We start from the raw sequence: 17,219 nt of genomic DNA, 5'->3' as shown, positions 1-17,219 counted from the left end.
GAGCTGAAACCTTCTGTGTTCAAGTTTGTATCCATTGCTCCTTGGCTTATTGCTGTGCAGCACCCAAAAGAGCTTGGCCCCCTCCACTTGACAGCCACCCCTTAGAGACTGAGAGACCTTGATCAGATCCCCTCTCAGCCTTCTCCACACTAAACAGCCCCAGGGCTCTCAGTCTCTCTTCACAGGGCAGATGCTCAAGTCCCCTAAGCATCCTCCTGGCTCTCCCTTGGACTCTCTCCAGCAGGTCTCTCTCTCTCTTGAACTGGGGAGCCCAGAACTGGACACAGGATTGCAGCTGTGGTCTCCCCAGGGCAGAGCAGAGGGGGAGAAGAACCTAGACCTGTTGGACACACTTATCTTTATCACCAAACTGGATGAGAAGATGGAGTGCACCCTCAGCAAGTTTGGGGAAATATGAGAAGTAGCAAGTTAAGGTAGAGTAGATAGAAACCCATATCTCTCATCTCCCAGCTCCTGCAAACCTGCCTGGCACTCAGAATACTCCTGTTAGTAGTGTCACTGGCTGTGCAATGAGGTGCTTGCCTGCTGGGCTATTAAAAGCCTTGTCCCAAGATGCTGAAGGATATCAGTGTGACCTGTGTGAAACTGGGTTGGTAGAGGGGAAAAAAAAATCAACAACTTGAAGAGAGATTAGAAGGGAGGACTTGGACTGTACCAAGCCTGGTGAGAGGGTAAGATGCTGTTAAAGCTGCTGTCCCATGGCTTCCTTCCCATTGTTTACTCAGTGCACTTCAGGCCTTGAGGTGTTGCTCTTCCCTTCACTGTAATGATGGTGGGAGCTGGGGTTGTTTAGCCTGGAGAAGAGGAGGCTCAGTGGAGGCCTTATTGCTCTCTACAACTGCCTGAAAGGAGGTTGTAGCCAGGTGGGGGTTGGTCTCTTCTCCCAGAATGAGAGGACACAGTCTTAAGCTGTGCCAGGGGAAGTTTAGGCTCAAGGCAAAGAGAAAGTTCTTTCCAGAAAGTAATTTGCCATTGTGATGTGCTGCCCAGGGAGGTGGTGGAGTCACCATCCCTGGAGGTGTTCAAAACAGGACTGGATGTGGCACTTGGAGCCATGGTTTAGTTGTCAGGAGGTGTTAGGGATTAGGTAATAGGTTGGACCTGATGACGTCTGAAGCTTTTCCAACCTGGTTCATTCTATGATGGCATTGAGATGGTTTAACAATGGGTCCTGATTGCTCTGCTCCCTCTCCACTCCAGGTTTGCTCTAAGGCTTCTGGGATGCCCCATCCCTGAAAGGTTTCTAAGGCCAGGCTGGATGTGGCTCTGAGCAACCTGAGGCAGTGTGAGGTGTCCCTGCCCATGACAGTGGGGTTGGAGCTAGATGATCCTTGAGGTCCCTTTCAACCCTGACAATTCTATGATTCTGTAAGGCTCCTCCAGGGCTGAAGGAGTTAATTCATACAGGCAAAAATCCTATTTTATTTCTTTTTTTCCAGGCCAGATCTCCCTGGGGAGCTTCCCTTTTAAATTTACAACTCCAATTCTCTTTCCTCTGCTCCAAAGCTGTTTGGAAAAAAAGGAATAATGTGTCACAAGCTGTAACAGATACCCACAGCCCAGCATCTCAGGAAGGCACTGTGTGCTAATTAGGCATCCTGGAGCCTTCAGGATATGCTCCCACTGTATTTGCAGATGGACTCTTCCCTGCTTCCCCCTGTTTGGGCAAGCTGGCTGGCAAACTCCATTCTTCAGCTGGAAGAAGTTTGTAGCCCTTGGCAGATGATGCATCTCTGAAGTCAAGGCTGATGCTTGGCGTGGGTTTGTGAGTTCTGTGGTTTAGTTTTGTGTTGTTTTTCCCCCCTTCCCCTTCTGGTGCACGTTGCTGGATTTGAATAATTAATGCCTGTTGTCTTGCTTCCCATTGTCATTGCTGTATGTAAGGCTAACCAGCAGAGTTTTGAATCATTCATAGCCTGCTCTTCTCTGCCTCAAAACTGTAGATGTCATGGGAACAGTGATTATAAGTTACAGGCTCGCTGCTTTTCTCCTTTTAAAGCCATTTCTGGAAGCAGGGGAAAGAAATATTCAGTCCATGAGGTTGGCCAAGCAAGGATCTTTGGACAGATGGTATCAGTGTGGCTGCTCTCAAGCAGCATTTTGCTTGCTGTGTTTTGGTCTCTTCCTGCACTTTGTGTTGCTACTCAGGTGTCTGTGTGTGAGGTATGGAGGATGGCTGCTGGCTTGTGTTTTCCTTCCTCTTCTGACCTTTTTTTGCAACTGCTCCTGACCTTCCTGAAGAGGGGGATTGCCCATTGGAATGGGCTGCCCAGGGAGGTGGTGGAGTCACCATCATTGGAGGTGTTCAGGAGGAGACTTGATGGGGTGCATGGTGCCATGGGTTAGTTGATTAAGTGGTGTTGGATTAGTTGATAGGTTGTTCAGAATGATCTTGAAGGTCTCTTCCAACCTGGTCTGGTCTGGTCTGGTCTGGTCTGGTCTGGTCTGGTCTGGTCTGGTCTGGTCTATTCTATTCTATTCTATTCTATTCTATTCTATTCTATTCTATTCTATTCTATTCTATTCTATTCTATTCTATTCTATTCTATGTGTTGCAGGTTGTGTCTCGTGCAGTTTATTGGCAATTGGTTTGGAGCTCACGTTGAGTTTCTTCTTCCTGTGTTCCTCCTGATTGCCTTTATGGAGAGCTGCCTGAATCTGTGGGCTCCCACAGTGTCTGCCTACAATGAGATTCAGCCAGAAGAGCCAGGGTGGGAACTCCATTTGGTGGCTTATTAGAGAATAGAAAGAGAGTATTCTTGGTTGGAAAAGATCTTTAAGATCATTGAGCCTCTACCAAGGCTGGTGCCAAACCATGGCCCTCAGCACCACAGCTCTGCCTCTCTGAAACACCTCCAGGGATGGGGACTCAACAACCTCCCTGGGGAGCCTGGTCCAATGTTGTGAGAACCTTTCCAGTGAAGAAGTTTCTTATGGAGCCTTTTTGCCTCTCTTATTCCCCATTCTTGTAATTTTTATCCTCTTGGTTGTTTTTAGTGGACTCTGCAACTCTTAACTTTCCAGAAGGGCCTTGTGGTTGGTGGACACCCTTTTAGGTTTCCTTTGGTACCCTTGTGGTACCCTTTTAGGTTTCCTTTTTATAGTGAAACACTTATGTCCCTCCTGAACTCTGCTAGGAGTTTTGGAGATGCTGGGCTAGGTGCTGCTGTGTGTGGTTGCTAGATGCTCTTCAGAGCTGGACAATAAGCTCAAACCTTTTTGCCTGGCTTTTGATGGGGCAATGGTTTTAAACTAGAGCAGGGCAGATTTAGGTTGAACATCAGGAAGAAGTTCTTTACTATGAGGGGAGTGAGACACTGGACCAGGTTGCCCAGGGACGTTGTGGTTGCCACATCCCTGGAAGTGCTTAGGACTAGGTTGGATGAGGCTTTGAGCAGCCTGGTCTGGTGGGAGCTATCCCTGCCTGTGGCAGAAGGGTTGGAACTGCATAAGCTTTAGGGTCTCTTCTAACTGAAGCCATTCTCTCTTCCTGGTAGGACTTTTCATAGAATTGTTAGGGTTGGAAGGGACCTCAGTTCCAACCCCTCTGCCATGGCCAGGGACACCTCACACTACAGCAGGTTGCTCACAGCCACATCCAGCCTGGCCTTAAAAACCTCCAGGCATGAGGCTTCCACCACCTCCCTGGGCAACCTGTGCCAGTGTCTCACCACCCTTATGGGGAAGAACTTCTTCCTAACATCCAATCTGAATCTACCCATTTCTAGTTTTATTCCATCCCTCCCAGTCCTATCAGTTCCTGACACCCTAAAAAGTCCCTCCCCAGCATTCTTGTAGACCCCCTTCAGATACTGGAAGGCCACAATAGGGTTTCCTCAGAGCCTGTTCTTCTCCAGACTGAACAGCCCCAACTCCCTCAGTCTGTCCTCATAGAAGATTGTTTACAGGGCATTCTCCATCTCTGAAGTGTACTTAGGCCCTTACCAAAGCTTTGGTGCCTTCACTGTCTGTGGTTGTGCAGCTAAGGTCATGCCTTCAACTGAGAGCTTTGGATTTGTGGTCAGGAGAGGGATGTTTGCATCTTGGAGAGGTGGAGTCAGGGATCCTGATGACAGCCCTAAGATGTACCTTCATGTGCCTGCTTAGTTTTTGCTTTCCCAAACTCACTCCATTCCCTTCCCAGCCTTACTAGTTGCTCCCATGAATTGTGTTGTGAAGTTTCAGCTAGGGACTTGAGCTTCAACTTCAGTGGAATGAAGGATCCATGACACGAGCTATACTGTTTCTAAAGGCCAACCTGTGCTCCTGGGCTCCTGCTGCTTCAGATGAATTGGGTTTCTATTGGAAAATGCCAGGATTTGCCAGTTTTGACACTCTGTAGGTCTGTGCTTGATGTCCAGCACTGCTTCTCCAAGTGTCTGTGCGGGAGAACAGTTAAGGGCTTCCCGGGAAAGTGATGAGCTTCTCAAGGGTAGCACTTATGCTTGAGTTTTCATAGAATCATCAATGTTGGAAAAGACCTCAGTGGTCATCAAGTCCAACCTGTCACCCAAGACCTCATGCCCACTAGACCATGGTACCAAGTGCCACGTCCAGTCTCCTCTTGAACACCTTTTCATAGTATCATTCAGGGTTGGAAGGGACCACAAGGATCATCTAGTTCCAACCCCCCTGCCATGGGCAGGGACACCCCACACTAGATCAGCCTGGCCAGAGCCTCATCCAGCCTGGGCTTAAACACCTCCAGGGACAGGGCCTCAACCACCTCCCTGGACAACCCATTCCAGGGCTTCACCACTCTCATGGGGAAGAACTTCCTCCTCACCTCCAGCCTGAATCTCCCCACCTCCAGCTTCATTCCATTCCCCCTAGTCCTATCACTACCTGAGATCCTCAGCAGTCCCTCCCCAGCCTTCCTGTAGGCCCCCTTCAGATACTGGAAGGCCACAATTAGGTCACCTCGGAGCCTTCTCTTCTGCAGACTGAACAGCCCCAACTCCTTCAGTCTGTCCTCATAGGAGAGGTGCTCCAGCCCTCTGATCATCCTCATGGCCCTTCTCTGGGCACCTTCCAGCACCTCCACATCCCTCTTGTAACAGGGGCTCCAGAACTGGAGGCAGTACTCCAGGTGGGGTCTCACCAGAGCTGAGTAGAGGGGGAGGATCACCTCCCTCGACATACTGGCCACACTTCTCCTGCTGCAGCCCAGGATCTGATTGGCTTTGCGGGCTGCAAGTGCACATTGAGAGCTCATGTTGAGCTGCTTGTCCACCAGCACCCCCAAGTCTCTCTCCTCAGGGCTGCTTTCCAGCCAGTCACTGCCCAGCCTGGATTTGTGCCTGGGATTGCCTCGACCCAAATGCAGGACCCTGCACTTGCTCTTGTTGAACCTCATGAGGTTGGCTTGTGCCCACCTCTCCAGCCTGTCAAGGTCCCTCTGGATGGCCTCCCTTCCCTCCAGCGTGTCTGCTGCACCACACAGCTTGGTGTCATCAGGAAACCTGCTGAGGGTGCACTCAGTGCCACTGTCCATGGCACCCACAAAGATGTTGAACAAGACAGGTCCCAGGACTGATCCCTGAGGGACTCTGCTTGTCCCTGGCCTCCACTGGGACATGGAGCCATTGACAGCCACTCTTTGGGTGCAGCCATCAAGCCAGTTCCTTATCCATCTAGTGGTCCACCCATCAAACCCATGTGTCACCAGTTTGGAGACCAGGATGTGGTGCGGGACAGTGTCGAAGGCTTTGCTCAGGTCCAGGTAAACGACATCAGTTGCTCGCCCCTCATCTATTAATTTTGTCACCTGCTCATAGAAGGCCACCAGGTTGGTCAGGCAGGATTTGCCCTTGGCAAAGCCATGCTGACTGTTCCCAATCACCTCTTCACTATTCTTCTGAGTCAGTAGTGCCTCCAGGAGGATCTGCTCCATGATCTTTCCAGGCACAGAGGTGAGACTGACTGGCCTGTAGTTCCCTGGTTCCTCCTTCTTACCCTTTTTGAAGATGGGGGCAATGTTTCCCCTTTTCCAGTCTGTGAGGACTTCACCAGATTGCCATGACTTTTGAAATATAATAGAGAGGGGTTTAGCAACCTCATCTGCCAGTTCAATGCAGTTCTTGTGAGTTAGGAAGTTAAAATCTGTGGTCAAAGCTTTTAGAGGCAGAGATGGTCCCTCTGCCCTCCTGCCTTGCACAAGTGAAGCAGGAAGAGGTGGAAGATACAATCATAGAATTGTTTTGGTTGGAAAAGACCTCTAAGATTGAGTTCAGTTCAACCATCAGCTTAACATAGAATCACAGAATGGTCTGGGTTGGAAGGGACCTCCAAAGGTCAACCAGTCCAGCCCCTTCTGCACTCAGCAGGGACATCCTCAACTAGATCAGGTTGCCCAGAGCCCTGTCCAGCCTCACTTTGAATATCTCCAGGGATGAGGCCCAAACCACCTCCCTGGGCAACCTGTTCCAGTGCTCCACCACCCTCATGTTGCAGAACTTGTTCCTCACATCCAATCTAAATCTGCTCTGCTCTAGTTTGAAGCCATTGCCCATCATCCTGTCCCTGCAGGCCATTGCAAACAGTCTCTCTCCATCTTTCTTGTAGCCCCCTTCAGGTACTGGCAGGCTGCTATTAGGTCTCCCTGGAGCCTCCTCTTTTCCAGGCTGAACACCCCCAGCTCCCTGAGCCTGTCCTTGTAGCAGAGGTCACTTGCTGATTAGGCTCTTCAGGGCAGAGTTTATAGCTTTGCCCAAGCCCCTTAAATAGCATCCAACTTTGCATGTCCTCAGCCTTTCTGTCCTATTCTACCTGACCTTTGCTTCTGCCTGCAGTGTGCTGCTGACCCACAGGGAAAGCAGCCTGGGAAATTCAGGTTTTGGAGGGACAATCCTGAAACAGAGAAAAGCCTGAAGATAGGAGGAGGCAACATGTGCAGTGACTAATGCTGAACTTTATAAATAGCATGTGAAGAAATGAAATGCAGGCAGAGAAGTGACCTCAAGCTTGAGGCCACGGAGGTGGCACAGAAGCGCTTAAGGGCAGATATGGTGAGCAAAAAGCTCTTGTTTCAGGCTGGATGTGTTTGTGCCTCTGTCCTTCCTGTCCTCCCTGAGGGAATGAACACAGCCATGTGGGCATCCAGGCTAGCTGTGAACTGGTCTGTGAGTCCTGCACATCTTGTGTCCTCTGCCTGGGTCAGTGCTCCAGGCACTGCTCAAGGCGTTGGGGAGAGTTTTGGTAGAAGGACAAAGCTTCTCTGTGTGTCTGTAGGCAGAGGAAGGCTCTAGAGGGTTGACCTATGGGTATGGACTCTGGAGACAGCATGGTCTGGTGGGCTTGGAAACTATAAAAAGCAACTAGAAAGATCTTTCTGCCTCTAGGATGCTGTGACAGAGTCAGGTCAGGGCTGTCCTAGGCTGTCAGCACGAAGTACAGAGTGCAAATGGACACGAGGAGGGACAGAAGCTGGAAGGGTTGAGCTGTCTGTATCCTCATTGACATCCCTAGACTCTGCCACAGTGTTTGCAAAGCCTGCAGCATCCCTTTTTACACCAGCTGTAGTGAAAAATACATTATTGGATGGTTCCTTCCATGGGACATGGCTATGAAGGGCTCTTAGGTCGTGAGGATCACAGAATTATGGAATGGTTTGGGTTGGAAGGGACCCTAAAGATCCTCTTTCTACTATACCTTCTACTAGCCCAGGTTGCTCAAGGCCTTCTCCAGCCTGGCCTTGAATGTCTCCAGGGAGGGGGCATCCACTGGAAAACCTGTTCCAGTGTTTCCCTTACCCTCATTGTCAATGATTTCTTCCTAATCTTCAGTCTAAATCTCCTGTCTTCCATCTTCAATCCAGTGTTCCTTATCCTATCAACCAAGCCCTTGTCAAAAGTCTCTCCCCCTCAGGTACTGGAAGGCTGCTCTAAGGTTTCCCTGGAGCCTTTTCTTCTCCAGACTGCACAGCCCCAATTTTCTCAGCCTTTCCCCATAATGTAGGTTCTCCAGCCCTCTGATCATCTTTGTGGCCTCCTCTGGACCCACACCAACAGTTCCATGTCCTCCTTGTGTTGGGGGGCACCAGAATTGAATGCAGTGCTCCAGGTGGGGTCATACCAGAGCAGAGTAGAGGGGGAGAAGTCATCTCCTTAAGCCCTGTCCCTCTTTGTTGATGCCAGTGAGGACATTGCTGCTCATCACTGTTTGCAAGACCTGAGAACTGGGGATCCTGCCTGAGGAAATGAAACGTTTCCCCTAGAGAGGGTAGAGTTGCCTCACTGCCCACATGTCATGCACACAGCTGTGCATGCTCTGGAAAGGCAGCCAAGCACTTTGCAAGCTCAAGTGCTGCTGAGCATCCCTCAGAGTGCACCGACTGTCCACCTACCAGCAATGTGTGGGGCTGTGGGGTGTAGGCTTATGGAAAACCCCTCGTAGGAGCGAGTTCAGGACAGCTGAGTGAGAGGAGTGATGTCACCAGCCTGGCAGATACTTGCTTTGAGCTTCCTCTGCCTGAACAGTGACTCTATGAATTAGTTAGAGCAGAAGATGAGTTGGTGTGGTCTTGATAGGAATCTACCAGAGACGAAAAAGAGCATCTAAATATATAGAGATCAAGAGGGGGAAACAACAAAAAAGAGCCCTGTGACGCACAAAGGACGTCATGGATGGAGCAAGCAGAGCTCTCTCCCTCAAAACAGCAAAGTTCCCAGGCATGGCAAATAGAGCAGCTGCACTGAAGTCAGTCTGCTCCTTTGGGAGGGAATGCTGCTTGCTGGAGGGGGGGTGGTGGAAAGCTTTCTCCTGGGTGAAGGCTGCAAGCAGGTCTGCATTGCTGTGAGTGATGGTAGTTGGGTAGTGGACAGGTTGCCCAGGGAGGAGGTTGAGGCCCCATCCCCGGAGATATTCAAGGTGAGGCTGGACAGGGCTCTGGGCAGCCTGATCTAGGTGAGGATGTCCCTGCTGAGTGCAGAGGGGGTTGGACTGGATGACCTTTGGAGATCCCTTCCATCCCAGACCATTCTATGTTTCTTTCTCCCCCTCTCTCTGTCTCTCTGATTCTCCCTCTCTCTCGCTCTGATTCTCCCTCTCTCTCTCTCTGATTCTCCCCCTCTCTCTCTCTGATTCTCCCTCTCTCTCTCTCTCTGATTCTCTGCTTGTTGGCAGTGCACATCAAGGGGCAGAGGATGGTCCCTACCTTTTGAGAAGGGTTAGCTTGTCACTTGGGATCATTTTGCTGGCTCCATAGGATGCTGTGGATAAACTGATTATTCTTGGCTGGCTTTCAGCTTTGCAGAGGTCTCTGACTCAATGTTAAGATTGTGCTTGCAGAGTCTATGGTTGGTTCACATTTCAATCACTCCTCATAATCCAATCATCCAGGCTGCAATTGATCCACCTCCTGCTCCTTGTCCTTGGGTGGCTTTTCTCACCGCTAGCTCCCATGAAGGCATTTCACTTGCAGCGGTGTGGGAGAAACCGCCCAAGGAAAAGCAAACTTGCAAACTAATTAAACTTCTCAGTCCTGTTGAGTAACACCAAGCAGGAGATGCTGGCAGGGCAGGGAATAGACTGGCTGATTATTCCTCCTCTCTTCAGAGCCAGAGGAGACGGTTAATTATTAAATTGCTTGAAAACCTTGCTTGGCGCTTTCAGGTTTTCTTTTGCTGTTGTCATTTGTTTTGTTTTAACCTCCCTTGTTTATTTCTCTTTGCTGACAGGCTGCTCCCAGGACCTGATGGCTTTCTGATACCTCCCTCCTGAGGGGCTGGAAGGAGCATGGTTAAACATCAACCATTGCAGTACTACGAGCCACAGCTATGTCTGTCCTGTCTGACCGGGATCTACGGCTGCCGCTGGAAACGGTACCAGCGGTCACATGATGACACCACCAAGGTGAGTGATTGACCACTTTGCCTCTTCTCCACCATCACCGTGTCACCAAGGTTGGAAGAGACCTCAAAGATCATCAAGTCCAACCTATCACCACAGACCTCATGACTAGACCATGGCACCAAGTGCCACGTCCAATCTCCTCTTGAACACCTCCAGGGATGGTGATGGAAGTGTTTATAAAGGGACTGAATGAGGTACTTAGTGCCGTGGTTTAGTTGATTAGTTGGGTGATAGGTTGGACTTGATGATCTCAGAGGTCTTTTCCAACCTGGTTAATTCTATATTCTGTGTTGTTCTTGGGAATGGATCTGGGGCTTGGTTGAAAGTGCTGTGGGTATTTGATGTGGATTAGACCGTGGAAAGCATTTATCCTGTGGATTGGAGGTCTGCAAGAGGTCCTCAGCATGTGGTTCCAACACTTGAAGGGATCCTACAGGAAGGCTGAGAAGGTCTTTTCATAAGGTTGTCTAGCATCAGGCCAAGGGGGAGTGCTTTGAAGCTGAGGCAGAGCAGGGTTAGAGCGGAGCTGAGGAAGAAGTTCTTCAGCATGAGGGTGGTGAGACTCTGGAACAAGCTGCCCAGGGAGGCTGTGAATGGCTCCTGCCTGGGGGTGTTCTAGGCCAGGCTGGATGAGGCCTTGAGCAGCTGAGGCTAGTTGAGAGGTGGCAGAGAGGTTGGAGGAGATGATCTCTGAGATCCCTTCCAACCGAAGCCCTTGTATGTGTTGATGTAGCAGATGGGCATGGTTAGTTGGTCATGATGCTCAGAGAGTTTGAGTGGTATGGCCAGGTTTGTCCATAGTTTGGTGCTGGGTGATATTTCAGGTATGCTCCTTGATCTGTGACTTATTGATGTACTTGTCTTCAGCTGAATATGTAGGACCTCTATTTCTGAGTTGTCTCTAGCTTGGGTGTTGGACTAGATGGTCTTTTGAGGTCACTTCAGGTTCATAGGTAGGGAAAGGCAGCAGGAGGTGAGAACTAGCAAATAGGCAAACTGTTAGAGGTGATTCTTCCCTCCCTTGGAGAAATACAATTTTTAAGAGCTCTGGGAGGGGGAATCCATGCAGCAGGGCTGGACTTGCACTTTCTGTGGGTTTTGGGAGCTGTGAGATGGAGCCTCATGAGACCTGATGTATTTATAGGAAGAAGTGTGAAAAAGCTGCTGTCCAAACCACCTTCTTGCATCTTCTGGGTAATGGTTATGTGTTGCTGCTCTTCTGTGCTCTTATGTTGTCTGGGCATTTTTAGTGTGCTTACTACTTAAAAAAGAAAAAAACCTCCCCAAAACTTAGATCTTGTGTGGTTTTTATTCTGACATGCTCCCAGAAGATCCTTTTTATTGCTTTCTGAGGGCTTAGCTTTGCACCAGTGACAATCAGCTTCTCTGTTTTGTTTCGAAGTCTGTGACTGAGAATCATCCTGGCTGTGGAGTGGTTTTCTTCCTGTGGAAAAAGAGACTGCTGAGGAGAAAACACTTCTGAGCATCAGGTCCCATGCCAAAAATATGCTGCTTGTTCTGAATGGCATCAACTGGTGGTGGTGCAGCTTGGCTGGGAGCTCCTGTGTGAGTTGAGAAGTCACTGCTGGCGCTCGTGCGGCGTAAACCAGATTTCCTCCTGCCAAGGAGAAACGTTGGGGCTGCTTTGTTCTTGGCTTTCAGTCTGTGGCCACCTTAGTCTGAGTGATAGCTTCTGAGCCAGCAGAAGTTTCCTTTGAGCATATTGGAATAACAGAACTGTTTTGGTTGGAAAACACCCCTAAGATGGAGTTCAGCCATCGACGCAGTACCGCCATGGACTCTAAACCATGTTCCCAAGTGCCATGGCCGCAGGTTTCTTGAACGCCTCCAGGCATGGAGACTCCACCACCTCCTTGGGCAGCCTCTTCCAATCCCTGACCACTCTAGCAGCAAATAATTTTTTCCTAATGTCCAATCTAAACATCCCCTGGCACAATTTCAGGCCGTTTCCTCTCATTCTGTGACATGATACTGGGGAGAAGAGACCCCCAGGTTACTCCAACCTCCTTTCAGAGAGTGTCTGGGTTGGAAGGGACCTCCAAAGCTCACCCAGTCCAGCCCCTTCTGCACTCAGCAGGGACATCCTCAGCTAGATCAGGTTGCCCAGAGCCCTGTCCAGCCTCACCTTGAATATCTCCAGGGATGGGGCCCCAACCATCTCCCTGAGCAACCTGTTCCAGTGTTCCACCACCCTCATGGTGCAGAACTTGTTCCTCACATCCAATCTAAATCTGCTCTGCTCCCATTTCAAACAATTGCCCCTCGTCCTGCCACTACAGGCCTTTGGGAACAGTCTCTCTCCTTCTTTCTTCTAGGCCCATTTAAGTTCTTGAAAGGACACTAGATGGTCTCCCTGGAGCCTTCTCTTCTCCAGGCTGAACAACCCCAGCTCCCTCAGCTTGTCCTTGTACCAGAGCTGCTCCAACCCCCTGAGCATTTTCCTGGCCCTCTTCTGGACCTGCTCCATCAGCTCCATGTCCTTCCTGTGTTGAGGGCTTCAGAGCTGGATGCAGTAATCCAGGTGAGGTCTCCCCAGAGCAGAGCAACATGGCAGAGTCACCTCTCTCATAGAATCATAGAATCACTCAGGTTGGAAGGGACCCTTATAGGTCACCTAGTCCAACCTCCCTCCAATCAGCAGGGACATCCTCAACTAGATCAGGTTGCCCAGAGCCTTGTCGAGCCTCACCTTGAATAAGTGAGGCGCTCAGTCATCTTAACTGAGCTCTGTCCCCCTGAACAGAGACACTGTGGGTCAATAAGCTTTGCCTTGTAGTCTCCACATGTGCTTTTAAAGGCCTGAAGTTCAGCTGGCAACTTTTGAGGTAACTCCCAGATCCCAGGATCCTGTTGATGGATTGCCAGCAATTAAACTCTCTGAATTGCTGCACCTAAACACCCTGCTCTGTGCACAGCTTGTGTGCCTCACCCCAAATGAACTGCTAACTGCCTATTACAACACCAGAATAGCTCTTGCTCCAGGGCTGGAGTCCAGGGCTGGCTGCAACCATCCAGAGATGTTGCAGGCTGAGGATCCACGTGGGAGTTGTTGATGGCTTGCTTTGTATTAACACGAAGTTCAATCCATCAGCTGCTTTTGTTCAGAGATGTTTGGTTGTGTTGTGGGTTTTTTTTTTATTACTTGCAAACCTGTGTTTTTTGTTCACAGCAAATATCACATCAGGGAATTCATCCTAGGGGGATGTAGGGACACACACACCTGGGGGGGAGAGATTCTGCAGAAGAAAGCTGCAATGATCACTCTTTTATCTATCCATCAAAGAGAAGACGACATTTCTGTGGACTGGCTGGGGTTGTGCAGTCACTGGGATCTTTGTTGTTCTTTATCATGGAGATGAGGATTTAGAATTCTAGTTTCTGGTGTTTACTGCCTTTCTGAGTTGTGGAAGAATACGTGGTAGGAGGTTACAAGCTGAGTGCAGAGTGGGTTGAGAGTAGCTCTGAAGAAAGAGACCTGGGGGTGTTGGGTGCTGGGCAGCTCCCCAGGAGCCAGCAGTGCCCTCAGGCAGACCAGCAGGCAGCTGTGTGCTGGGCTGCAGCCAGAGGAGTGTGGGCAGCAGGGCAAGAGAGGGGATTCTGCCCCTTGGTTCTGCTCTGCTCAGGCCCCACCTCCAATCCTGCCTCCAGTTCTGCTGTCCCCAGCACAAGGAGGACACAGCTGTTGGAATGAGTGCAGAGGAGGCCACAAAGATGATCACCTCTGCTCTGAGGCCAGGCTGAGGGAGCTGGGGATGTTCAACCTGGAGAGGGACTTTTCATAAGGGTGTCCAGCAATAGGACAAGGAGGAATGTTTTTAAGCTGAGGGAGAGCAGGGTTAGACTGGATTTTAGAAAGAAATTCTTCATTAGGAGGGTGGTGAGACACTGGAACAGACTGCCCAGGGAGGCTGTGGATGTCCCCCCCCTTGAGGTGATGCAGCCAGGTTGGATGAGGCCTTGAGCAGCTGAGTCTAGTTAAGAGGTGTCCCTGGGCATGGCAGTGGGGTTGGAATATATAATCTCTAAGGTCCCTTCCAACCTAAACCATTCTATGATTTAGTTCCCTATCAAGTAGGATAAAATCTTATCACCATTTACAAGTGGCTTTGTCTTCTCTGCTTAGCAGCAGGCATGGCTGATGCTCTACATCCCAGCTGTGAACCCTCCTGAGTTACAAACTGAGGCACACCAAATTTCCCTGGGAGCTCTTCTTCTCTCCCACATTTCCCTTGGAAGCTCCCCAGGTTCAAAAAGCTCTTCTTTTCCTCCAGAAAACTGACAGGGATAATCACTTGGTTTGGTTGCACATGGTAGGAATGGCCTTCATGATTTGGATCCCAGATGGCTGAAATGTTAAGGTCCCCTGTGATTTGTGCTCTTCAGTGCTCTACAACGTTTAAGTGGAGATCTCCACTGGGGTTGGACCTTTTGAGGTCCTTTCCAGCCCCTACCATTCTGTGGTTCCGTGTGCCCTTCCTCAGCTGTCTGATGCCGTCATGGTGCTTGTACAATCCTGTTGTTTTTTAGGGTCCTCCTCTTTCTCTTGCAAACACCCCTGAGATGATGTGAGTGAAATGAGGAGCAGCAGCAGTGATGGAATCCTGCACCTGCAGACATTCTCCCTGCTTTCTGAATGCTCCAATCCTGAGCCTCTTAAAAACCAAACCAAGGAAAATGGTGAAACTGGAACAGCTGAGACCCAATCTCAGGAATGGATTTCTTTGAGAGCTTTGGCCCTCAGTCCTGACCACCCCCAATAAAACATGAGTTTGCTGAGCTGGGTTTTGAGCATAACAATAATGTTTTGGGTATTTTTTTTTTTCTTTAAACCCACAATTTATTCAGAATCCAGCTCTGAAAATCCTTCTTATCTTTCCCTGTGGCTTTTTGTAGGGCTGGTGCATACATGACCATGGTCTATTTAAAACCCCTGTGCCTCCCAGAAACATCACATTTTTAAAGCACATTTTTACACATAAACTATTTTTGGGCTAGAAAAGACCTTTAAGAGCAGCTCCAACCATTAACCCAGCGCTGCCAGGCCACCACTAAACAATGTCCCTCAGCACTACATCTGTACAGCTTTAAAATCCCTCCAGGGATGGGGAGTCCACCACTGCCCTGGGCAGCCTGTTCTAGGGTTTGGCAACCCTTTTGGGGTTGAGGTCTTGAGCACAGCCCTACAAGGAGAGGCTGAGGGAGCTGGGATTGTTTAGCCTGGAGAAGAGGAGGCTCAGGGGTGACCTCATTGCTCTCTACAACTACCTGAAGGGAGGTTGTAGCCAAGAGGGAGTTGGTCTCTTCTCCCAGGCAAGCATCATCAGAAGAAGAGGACACAGTCTCAAGCTGTGCCAGGGGAAGTTTAGGCTGGAGGTGAGAAGAAAGTTCTTCCCTGAGAGAGTCATTCGTCATTGGAATGTGCTGCCCAGGGAGGTGGTGGAGTCACCATCCCTGGAGGTGTTCAAGAGGGGATTGGACGTGGCACTTGGTGCCATGGTCTAGTCATGGGGTGGTGATAGGTTGGACTCAGTCATCTTTGATGTCTCTTCCAACCTTGGTGATACTGTGATACTGTAAACCTCCCCTGGTGCAACTTGAGGCCATTTCCTCTCATCCTATCACTTACTCTTTGGGAGAAGAGACCAACCCCCATCTTGCAGCAACCTTCTTTCACAGAGTCACAGAGAGCCAGAAGGTCTCCCCTCATTCAGTCTCCTTTTCTCCAGGCTAAACAACCTCAGTTCCCTCAGCTGCTCCTCACAGGACCTGTTCTCCAGACCCTTCACATCCAAGGCATTGCCCTCCTCCTTTCTCACAAATGGCTATTAGTCATTGATGGGAGCAGCACTGGTACGTGGCTGGTCTAAGAGGTGGAAATACTGATTATTGTACCCACCAGCTTCTGGTGTTGGGAGAGCTGCTCCTTCAGCCCTTGCTTGTGGTGCTGCTGATGGATGGCATTTCTCTGTTCCTGTCTTTGGATTTCATCTTGATGTGCCAGCAAATGTCCTTGCATTTTCCCTCTCCCTTTCCTGAACATGTATCTTTGGAGGTCTTTTTCCCCACCTGGTGCATGGCTTCTCTGGTCCTACCAGTAGCTGCTGAAATCTTTCCCTGCCTCCATCCTCTTCTGACAGCAGCATTCAGCAGTTGTAGCAGAGGTGTTTCCTCAGGTTTGCTGTTCCCATCAGTGAAGAGCTGCCAAGCCTGGAACAATGCCTTGCAGTGCCTCTGCTCCTGTGAACCCAGCAGCAGATGTCCCACAGTTCGTGGAGCTCAGGAGCTGTCGTGTTTTCTGTTGATGGATCACAGTTTGAAGGGTCTTTGGTGCCCAATCAATAAAAGAGCAATGGTAGCAAGATATTACAGGGCTCCTTGGAAGCACCTTGGGCCAGGAGTGTTGCTTCATTCCCCATCCTCCTTGACAAAGAGGCTTTTATATCTTTACTGGGGGAAACACCACCACAGTGCTATCAACACCTTCCTGGAGCTGCTTTGATTTAGTGCAATAAAACCTTAATAGAGCTTGGCAGAGTGCCTCAACCTCTTTGACCTGAGGCAGCTGCAGCAGATGGGCTTGTGGCAGAGGGAGGGAGCTGAGAATTTCCCAAGTCAACCAGTTCTGGCTCAGCACTCTTCCAAGTACCTCCCTTTCCCTCCCCAGTGTGAAGTGTGTGAAGTGTTAGTAAGTGGAATTCCTGATGTTCAGGTGAAATCCCAAAGCCTGTCACCAATACAGGCTTCCTGGTTTCTTCTGGGACTGGGTAAACTGAGGCACAGAAATCAAGCTGTTGAGATGCCCAGAGCAGGCTCCAACCCTAGAGGTGTTCAAAGGCAGGTTTGGATGAGGCCTTGATCAAGCTGATCTAGAAGGAGGTGTCCCTGCCCATGGCAGGAGAGTTGGAATCAGATGACCTTTAAGCTCCCTTCCAACCTGTGTTCATCACACACTGATTCTGTGATTATTACTTGGTGGTGGCCACCACTGATGACTAATTTTGGATCATAGAATTGTTAGGGTTGGAAGGGACCTCAAGGATCATCCAGTTCAAAACATGGGCAAGGGACACCTCACACTAGATTAGGTTGCTCACAGCCACATCCAGCCTGGCCTTAAAACCACCGGGGATGAGGCTTCCACCTCCTCCCTGGGCAACCTGTGCCAGTGTCTCACCACCCTCATGGGGAAGAACTTCTTCCTAACATCCAATCTCAATCTACCCATTTCTAGGATGAACCCTCTGCTCATCCTCAAGGCCCTTCTCTGGACACCTTCCAGCACCTCTAGATCCTTCCTGTAATAGAGGCTCCAGAATTGAACACAG

At 49.9% G+C, this 17,219-nt stretch overlaps 1 protein-coding gene across 3 annotated transcripts in view; it reads left to right on the top strand.

Moving 5' to 3' along the window:
* The window catches only part of GDPD5 (glycerophosphodiester phosphodiesterase domain containing 5), a 285,411-nt gene that overhangs the window by 99,952 nt on the left and 168,240 nt on the right, over positions 1-17,219 (top strand). For all 3 annotated transcript variants that reach the window (XM_068139113.1, XM_068139130.1, XM_068139119.1), the window contains exon 2: positions 9,699-9,873. In XM_068139113.1, coding sequence (XP_067995214.1) covers positions 9,757-9,873 — 117 coding nt within the window. In that variant the 5' untranslated portion in view covers positions 9,699-9,756. The remainder of the gene's footprint in view (positions 1-9,698; positions 9,874-17,219) is intronic.

Source organism: Melanerpes formicivorus, unplaced genomic scaffold, assembly GCF_026170545.1.
Source record: "Melanerpes formicivorus ecotype bairdi unplaced genomic scaffold, bMelFor1.0.p_v2 SCAF_1, whole genome shotgun sequence".
NCBI lineage: Eukaryota > Metazoa > Chordata > Aves > Piciformes > Picidae > Melanerpes > Melanerpes formicivorus.
The sequence above is the reverse complement of the archived record's forward strand: the minus strand, read 5'-3'. Positions and strand labels throughout refer to the sequence as shown.